The sequence below is a fragment of the Myotis brandtii genome, unplaced genomic scaffold (genome assembly GCF_000412655.1).
Source record: "Myotis brandtii unplaced genomic scaffold, ASM41265v1 scaffold589, whole genome shotgun sequence".
NCBI lineage: Eukaryota > Metazoa > Chordata > Mammalia > Chiroptera > Vespertilionidae > Myotis > Myotis brandtii.
The window spans coordinates 75,977-85,174 of NW_005370220.1; the positions used below are offsets into that span (position 1 = coordinate 75,977).

The 9,198-nt window shown below is 48.5% G+C and overlaps 1 protein-coding gene across 1 annotated transcript in view; it reads right to left on the minus strand.

Moving 5' to 3' along the window:
* Positions 1 to 639: 639 nt before the first annotated feature.
* Positions 640 to 9,198, minus strand: part of PTGS1 (prostaglandin-endoperoxide synthase 1 (prostaglandin G/H synthase and cyclooxygenase)) — a 20,069-nt gene continuing 11,510 nt past the window's right edge. Inside the window, exons 8-11 of the mRNA XM_005879186.2 lie at positions 8,533 to 8,779; positions 6,031 to 6,317; positions 3,101 to 3,248; positions 640 to 1,726 (exon numbers count right to left, since the gene is read on the minus strand). Of these exons, the coding sequence (XP_005879248.2) occupies positions 1,371 to 1,726; positions 3,101 to 3,248; positions 6,031 to 6,317; positions 8,533 to 8,779 (1,038 nt within the window). The 3' untranslated portion in view covers positions 640 to 1,370. The remainder of the gene's footprint in view (positions 1,727 to 3,100; positions 3,249 to 6,030; positions 6,318 to 8,532; positions 8,780 to 9,198) is intronic.

Sequence of the window (9,198 nt, forward strand, 5' to 3'; positions counted from 1 at the left end):
CAGAAGCCTTGTCTGTCTTCATCACTCAGTAGCCTGTGACAATAACTGGCATGTAGTAAGCAGTTAAGAAAATAAATATTTGTGATCGAACTAATAGCACGCAAGTAATTGGGAGGCTGCACCCCACCTTCTGCCTTTAACCCTGAGCCAGACAGATGAGATTAAGCCTGGAACTGAGTCAAACCAGGAAGCAAGAAGAAGCTGGATGGTTGTCCCAACCTGGCTCTGGCCCCTGTGGGTGCATGTCACGTGACCACCCTGAGTCCCAGTTTCCTCCATTTTGAAAGGGGGATTTTTATACCATCTCCTTCATGAGGATTAAGTGTGTACAACTGTAAGCACTCTCCTCCCCAGCTGCCCTTCATCTCTGTTGTACGCTCTGTAAGGGAGGAGACTTTTCATCAGACGGTGGGAGCTGGGGAGCTGAGTGTTTTAGGAGAACAGCCTGGAGGAGGTGATGCCTAACTCATGGGGTAAATGAAGCATCAATGGTGGGAGATCTAGGCAGTGATGTGCCCCAGGGATCCCAGGGGAAAGTCCCATGCTGCAACCTCGAGCACATCTGGCTAGTGGCTAAGAGAAAGGTCATTTCAGAGGCATCTGCTTGTGGGGATGGGATCAGAAGAGATGCATAACAGGCAATTGGAAAAAAAGAATTTTATTCACTTCATGAGGAACAGCTGCCATGAGTCAAGACCTGGATGGAGACAGAGCTCTGGTGGCTTCTGACCAGTGGCCTGGAAAAAGCCTCCCTGTTCTTTCTATATCCTCAGACCAGAGTCTAAGTTGGGGCCCCCAAAAGAACACCCACCTCTTTGCCCCCTCCATGCAGGCACAGATTCAGGCAATGCATTCTTGTTAACATTAGATTCTCCTGCTCTGTAGATATCTCCCTGAACAGGAAAATTAACATTCTAGAGTCTAGAATCTAGACATTGAGACCAAGACTGATCTGACATACCAACCAGTATTTTGGATCAGCAACCAGGAACATTTTGAATCGCCAATCAGAAGTCTAGAATGCAAAATAAGAACCCTCTAACTTTCTGCATTATTTCATCAGGAACTCTGAATTTTAGAATGCCTATATTCCAAATCAACCATAAATCTGGCAACCAGGAACCCAGTTTTCTGGCATGCCAATGAGAACCACTTCTAACATTCTGGATGGTTAACCAGGAATTCCGTATTCTAGAATGACAAACAAGACCACAACATTCAACATAACGGGTGAAAGACACAAAATTCTACATTTCAACCCCGATATTCTCGATGCCAAACTAGAAACCCAATGTTTAAGACGGTCCACCTTGGCCCCGGCACTCTGGAAAGGCAAGCAAAAAGCCCTCTCCTCCAGAATTCTGCTGCCCTCAGAGCTCTGTGGATGGCCGCTCCACACCAGGCTCATCATCCTGGAGAGGATCAGGTACGTGGAAGGAAACATAGGGACAAGTCTTGGTGTTGAGGCAAACCAGCTTCTTCAGTGTGGCCGTCTTAACAATGTTGAAGCCCATCTCACCACCAAATGTGCTTGACTTCCAGTACTCGGGAGAACAGATGGCATTCCCTAAGAGGCCCTTGAGGGAAAAGGGAGCCCCAATTTCTATCATACTCTCCCCAAAGATGGAGTTTGGATGGCACTTCTCAAGAAGCAGTCCCGGGTAGAACTCCAAGGCATCAATGTCTCCATATAGCTCCTCCAATTCAGCTGCCATCTCCTTTTCTCCTACAAGGGGAAGAAGCTGGAGTCAGAATCACTGTGCCATCCATTGAGATTAATCTGGGGAGGAAACCTAGGTCCACCTTTCTCTGGGGAAAATAAGGGACTTTAGAAAAACAGCTTGAGCAATTGAGCGCATGCCCTAAACTCCGGCATTCTAGGTTGTCGAACAGGAACCCAGTTTTCAGGCATGCCAATGAGAACCACTTTTAACATTCTGGATGGTTAACCAGGAATTCAGTATTCTAGAATGACAAATGGTGACTGACCCCTCTCCAGGACTGCATCTAGGGAAGGAATTTGCTACTTACGGAGTCAAGGGTCTCCCACCAAACAGCACGTGACCCTGAGCAACACATCTCACTTCTCTGTGCCCTAATTTCCTGATCATTACAATAGGGAGAAGCTACCCATCTTGTTTCCTTCACAGGCAGGTTTTTAGGCCTTATCCTGGTCTAAGAGCCTGCATTCTACTGGAGTTCAAAGACATAATGTAACTAGTCCAAATCCACCCTCCCATAAGGCACTAGTACACAGCTATGAGACATAATGTAACTAGTCCAACCTCACACAGAGATTGAATTATAGAGCTATTTCTGCCTCTCTGGACTGTCACAGGAGACAGACATTGAACTTTCCTACCTGTTTCCTCAAATCCACCCTCCCATAAGGCACTAGTACACAGCTATGGGTAGGTCATGTTACACTCTTGTCAAAACCTTTCAGTGGTTTCCCATTGTCTGTGACAGGTTTCCAAACTTGGCTGCCCAACAGCTGGGGATCAGCAATAGCAATAACACACACACACACACACACACACACACACACACACACACAGTCTTGGGGAGCATCCAGGCCTACTGAATCAGAATCTCTGGAATAGATATCCAGAGTTCAGTATTTTTAATCAGTTTTATAAGTGATTCTTAGGTAGCTGGTCTATAAATGGGTATTTAAGATCAACTAGACAGAATAAAACCCAAAATCTTTAGCACAAAATCCAAGATTCTATACAAGTTGGCCCCAACCTCCTATCACTACCTCTACCCCACTCCCACATAAGCTCCTTGTCCAGCCACAACTATGACTATTCTCCATAGTAGACTTGTTTTTTATGACCTCTGTGCTTTTGTACTCTCTGTTCCTTTACCTCGAATGCTGTTCCCTCTATTCTTTACCCAGAATATCCCTATTTATCCTTCAAACCCAGCTCAAAAGCTACCTTCTCTCCTCTAGAAGGGTATTTACCATCCCACACCCCTGTAATCCCAGTCACAGTCCTGGCCACATGTATTGGCCCATTCTGCTTCCTCAATGTCTCCTACACTTCAGTGCAAGTCGATTGAGGGTGTGGACCGTATCCAGAAAGCAGCTTCTCACCTGTGAACTCCTGGAAAGAGGTGTAGGGCTTCATGCCAAACCTCTTGCGGTACTCATTGAAAGGCTGCAGCCGCTGCTCTCGAGATTCCTTGATGACGTCCATGGCCACGTGCAGGATGTGGTGGTCTATGTTCCTACCGCCACCAATCTGCCAAGAGACAAATACAGCCGTGGTCTGAGAGCCTGGCCACATTGCCCTGGAAAAGAACTGCAGGTCAGGAGTGCTTCCTGAGCTGGGACAGAGAGTATGGCTCAACCTAGCCCTCACCATGCCAGGAACCTGATGCTAGGTCTGCCACTGCCATGCTTTCTCAAGGACCCCCTGGGAGTCTACAATAGGGATAAGCTACCCATCCTCCCCATCTCTAACTGTGGAATGAGCCAGGAGGACCACTGTAGTAACTCACCAGCCACACCATTCCCCAACCATCTCAATTTAGGTGGGAAACCCCAACATCCTATTAAGGAAGGTTCTGTTTGGGTAGAACAGGTATAATTGAATGGGAATGAGGAAACACATATTTGGGTGAAATCATACAAGTTGGAGCAAAGCTAGCAGAGGCTGGTGGTGATCTCAGCTTGACCATTTACAAACTGTGGGGCTGTTGTGGTTGAATTGTGTGCCCCCGAAAAGATATGTTGAAGTCCTAACCCCCAGAACTGATGAATGTGACCTTACGTGGAAATAGATGTAATTAGAGGTCATACTCTAGTGGGGTGGGCCCTAATCCAACATTTGATGTCCTGATAAAAAGAAAAACCAGAGGCACAGGTAGAATAGCATGTTGAAGTGATGCTTCTACAAACCAAAGAACACCAAGAATTGCTGGAAACTGCCAGGAGCGGAGAGAAAGGCATGGAACAGGTTCTCCCTTGGAACCTTCAGAGAGAACATGGCTCGACTGACACCTTGATTTTGGACTTCTAGCCTCCTGAACTAGTAAAGAATAAATTTCTGCTGTTTAAAGCCACCTCGTTTGTGGTCCTTTTGCAGCTATAGGAAACTAACACAGGGACCTTGGGCAAGTCCCCAAGTCTCAGTTCCCTCCTATGCAAAAACGGGGGAGGTAAGAGCATGCACCTGATATGGTTGTAAAATAAGCCAGATAAAGTATGCAAAGCAGTTAGCACAGTGTTGGTCACATGCTGACCCCAAGATGGTAGCCATGTGTGGTGATTATCAGGAGAAGACCTGTTTTATCACTTCTCACACTCTCTTTATATTTTTTTAAATATATTTCTCTATTGATTTCAGAGAGTACTTCTCACACTCTCTTTATATTTTTTATTTTTTAAAATATATTTCTTTATTGATTTCAGAGAGGAAGGAAGAGGGAGAGAGAGAAACATCAGTGATGAGAGAGAATCATTGATCAGCTGCCTCCTGCATGCCCCCTACTGGGGATCGAGCCCGCAACCCAGGTATGTGCCCTTGGCCAGAATCGAACTTGGGACCCTTCAGTCTGCAGGCCGACGCTCTATCCACTGAGCCAAACAGGCTAGGGCTCTCATACTCTCTTTAATATCCTGGGAGTCAACACACTTCCATTGCCCTTCTGCCTTGTGCCAGAAAACAACAGGGCTTTCACATGCATTATCATGGTCATGCCTTAAAATTTCTTCAGAAACCATGCGGCCACACACAAAAGCTATTGTCTCTGAAGAGAGGCCATAACGCAGCCAGCAGCTGCCCGCTGATGGCAGCATATGCTAATTTCAGTCAAATTGCCAGGAGGAAACTTAAATCCATACGGTGCCACAACGTCATGATATGTCTTAGGGACAAGGATTAGTGACAAACAGGATGAGGGGAGCTAAGATAAAGGACCTGGGAGCTTCCAAGTGTGGGCACAAGGAGATTGAGGAGGGAGTTGGTTAGGAATTTCAGGGCAAAAGACTGTATTCATTTGTTAGGGAAGCCATAACAAAGTACCACCAACTGGACAACCTAAACAACAGAAACTTATTTCCTCACAATTCTGGAGGCTACAAGTCCAACATCAAGGTTGTCAGCAGGGTTGATTTCATTCTGAGGCTCATAGATGGCCATCATCTCTCTATGTCTTCCCTCTGTGCATGTCTATATCCTAATCTCTTCTTATCAGAACACCAGTCAGACCAGGGCCCACACAATGACCCTCATTTAATCTTAATTTCCCCTTTAAAGACCCTATCTCCAAATACAGTCACTGGGGGTTAGGACAGAGATATTGGGGGGGGGCGGGGAGGACTTTCACCATGTGAATTGGTAGGGAGGACATTCAACCGGTAACAGAGGCCTATGATGTTGTAAAGACCTAGTAGGTGCAGGCACCTTCACATATATGACCATACCCTGAATGTCCTCCTGGTCCTCAAATTGCCATGCCTTCTGACCTCAGGGCCTTTGCCATGCTGTCCCCTCCATCTGGAATGCAATCATCCCTGCCATTCCCTGGGCAATCCCTGAGCAGCAATCTCGGCTCAAACAACACTTCCTCGTCCACAGTCCCCAAGTCTGGCTCAGGAGCCCCTCTCCAAGGTCCCAATGCACTGTGGGCTTTGTGGAGTTTTGTGGACTGTGGTTTCTAACATGCTCTTTTTTAAAAATTCACACCAGAGAAGCATTTGGTACAGGGTCTAACATGCAGTAGTGCTCAAATGATGTCAGCCATCATACGACTACTGTTCCTTTCTAAGGTATAAGCACCAAAAGGACAAGGATCCAAGACCCACACTGATCTTGGTCACCACTATGTCCCCAGCAGTTGGAGCAATGCCTGGCATCGCCAAACGGATGAAAGGACAAGAGAATGAATGAAGGCATGCTCACAGCCACTCTGCAGGAGTGGCACTGTCCCCATTCTGCAGAAAAGAAAACTGGGATTTGGATCCAGGTCTGCTGGATCCCAGAGCCCACCCACCCTCACCACGGCTCCTCCAAGGCTTACCCGGCCAGCGCTCTGGCGAGAGAAGGCGTCCACCAGGGCCTCCACCCCATGGTCCACCAGTATGGAGGTGTTGAACAGGAACTGCTCATAGCTGTAGTCCTGGGATCCCACCGTGAAGGAGTCGGGCATGAGCGGGTGCCAGTGGTAGAGATGGTTGAACTCCAAGGCGATGCGGTTCTGGTACTGGAACTGGACGCTGAACAGCAGCTCCGGGTCGAACTTGAGCTGCAGGAAGTAGCCGCTCAGCTGCTGCACGTACTCCTCGATGACGATCTTGATGGTCTCCCCTGGGAGCAGGGTCAGCAGAGCACACAATATAGCCCCGCTTGGGAAGCAGGCCAGTTCATAAACGGGGTTGCTTAGTGCTTCTTTATTGCTGTTGTTGTTGTTTTGCTTTATTTGGCTACATACACTTGTCTTTTGGGTGGGGGGTGTGAAAATGGAACTTCCTGTCTCGGGCAGCTCCTACCTTCCAAGGGGAAGTTACGGCCCAGCTAACCAGGACATGCAAAGAAAGTGTCTGAGAACTGGTTCTGTGACTCCTGGGTGACCACCACCCCTCCCGCCCCCAGCCCATCTAAAGAAGTTGAAGCCCGGCTGTGATGGCTCAGTGGACTGAGCATTGTCCCATGGACCAAGCAGTCCTGGGTTCAATTCCTAGTCAGGACACATGCCCAGGTTGAGGGCTCGACCCCCAGTAGGGGGCATGCAGGAGGCAGCCGACCAGGGATTCTTTCTCATCATTGATGTTTCTAACTCTCTCTCCCTCTCCCTTTCTCTCTGAAATCAATAAAAATATATTTAAAAGAGGGGGAAAAAGAAGTTAGAGAGGCCACAAAAGATGGGAAAGTGGAGGCCAACTTAGTGAGGGCTCTCGGAGTGTGTGTAAGGGGAGTGGGGAAGGAGATTGGAAGAAACCCCCCTAAAAGCAGCTGCAGCAGCAAGAGAGTGACACTGAGGACAGAAGGTGAATCTAGTCCCAAATATATTTCTTACATGTTCTTACACATAAGAATTCTTATGCAGAGATTTTTTTCTGCTCCCTCAGAAACCAGCTACAAAGCAAAGAGCAAGGGAAGAAACAAATTGGACATCCCATACCAAAATGAAAACTGGTCACCTAGATATGAAAAGAAACAGGTATTTTGCCCAATCAGCCATTAGACAAACGGGCTTTTAGCAAATTGATCTGGACCCACTGGATTTGCAATCAGCTGACCTGGGTCCAAATCCTGGCCTCCCCATTTCTAGCCACTTGTGCTTGGGCCCTGTTACCTGATCTCTCTGAACTTGACTTTCCTTACCTGTGAAATGTGTATTATAATAGTATCAGTACAATAATGGCCATAGGGTTGTTGGGAGGAGTAGAGAATGAAAGCATCTAAACTGCTTGGCACGGGGCCTGGCATCACAGGGAGTGTCAATACACGCAGGTGAGGAGCAGCAGCACCAAGTGTAGGTGTGAGGGGAGAATGCCCTCCCCAAACTCGCACATTCATGAAAGATCAGACTAAGGCTTGCATCCCCTCCCCACTCAGGAACGAGCTGCCCCTGTGAAGTGGTGGAAATAGCATAAACCTTGGTGGCAGCCAGACCTGGTTCAAGTCTTCTGCTGAGTGGTCTTGGAGAATTCACTTGCCCTCTCTGAATCTTAATTTTCACAGGAAGAGTAATCATATCTGGGGCATAAGGCATTTGGGGAGGGTTAAATGAAGCACTGGATATACGGCTTTATCACCTTTGGTCACAGCTCTATCACCAGTGAGATGCTGGGCAGCCTCCAATCACAGACTTGCCCTCTCTGGTCAAGGTCTCTGCAATGCTGGAACTTCAGAACCAGCCCTTCTTCTTTAGTCTGTATCTATTCCTGTTGCCTGGCTCTTCCAGGCTCCAGTGAATCAGGCACTATAATTGGGACCAGCCCTCCCCAGGGGTGCCCAGAGGTGAGGGAAGGGGCTTACTGGTGACTCAGAGTAAATAAGATCTGGATGGGGTGTCAGAGGCCAAGCTCCCAGGCAGGAAGCCATCTGACATTTTAGGCTGCAGACTCGTCCCCTTAGGAGACACAAAAATATCCTGTCCCTGAGTCATCTAGAAGCTACCAAACTCCAGGAAGGCAAACACATGCAGGGCAGGAAATATGAGGATTTCTGAAGGCCAGAGAGCTGGGGTTTGCCCTGCACATGCCAGGGATGTCATTCTGTGCAGTACACTGGGAAACTGAGGCTTGGGATGGGTAATGAAATTGGCTGCGAGTCCACCCAGCTAATATCAACCACCACAGCCGTTTTCTGAAGGCCTACTATGTGTTGAGTGCTTTCTCATTCATCATCTCAACAAGTCCTTACCATCATCATTATCCCCAATGTCCACATTTGGAAACTGAGGCTCACAAAGGGGAATGGGCCTGCTTCGAGTCTCATAGATAGTAAGCCCGCCACCCCCTGCTTCTCAGAATGGAGGGTATGACCTTTCAGGACAGGGCTGGTCCGGAGTCCTCACCTATGAGGATGAGGCGGGCCGTCTGGAAGAGCTGTTCATCTCCCCAGGTGGGGTGCTCAGCCTTCAGCAGGTCACACACGCGGTTGTGTTCGCGCAGCCAGAGCGTGGCATAAAGCATGAGCCCGGGAAGCAGTCCAAACACCTCCTGGCCCACAGCCATCCGGCTCTTGGGCGGAATGCCCTTTGGGTAGTGCATCAACACAGGCGCCTCTTCCACCGATGGCGGGTACATCTCTCCGCCCAGCATCTGCAGGATGGGGCCACCTGGCAACCTGGGGACGGGGCAGGGCGCCTGCACCTACCACATCTGACTCCCTCCCGCTCCTGCTTCCAGCTGCGTGTCACACAGGGTACCTTCCCCCCCTCCCTAACCAAGGCTTGTTGATTCCACTGCCTAAATCTCTCTTAAAATGGGTCCCTTTCTCCCTATCCCCATTACCACCAGCAGCTTCCAACCCACCCTGACTCCTCTCAACGTGGCTCCTTACTCTTCCTCCTGCCCCCAAGCAGTCCGTTCTCAGCATTGTAGCCTGAGCAATCCTTTAAAAAAACCCGTATCTTGTATCACACCCTGACTTAAACCCTTTCCAAGTTCTCTCTCTGCTCTTGGGAAAAACATCAGAAATCCTTAACACAGCCCCACAGATGTCTCCATCCCCATCCCCA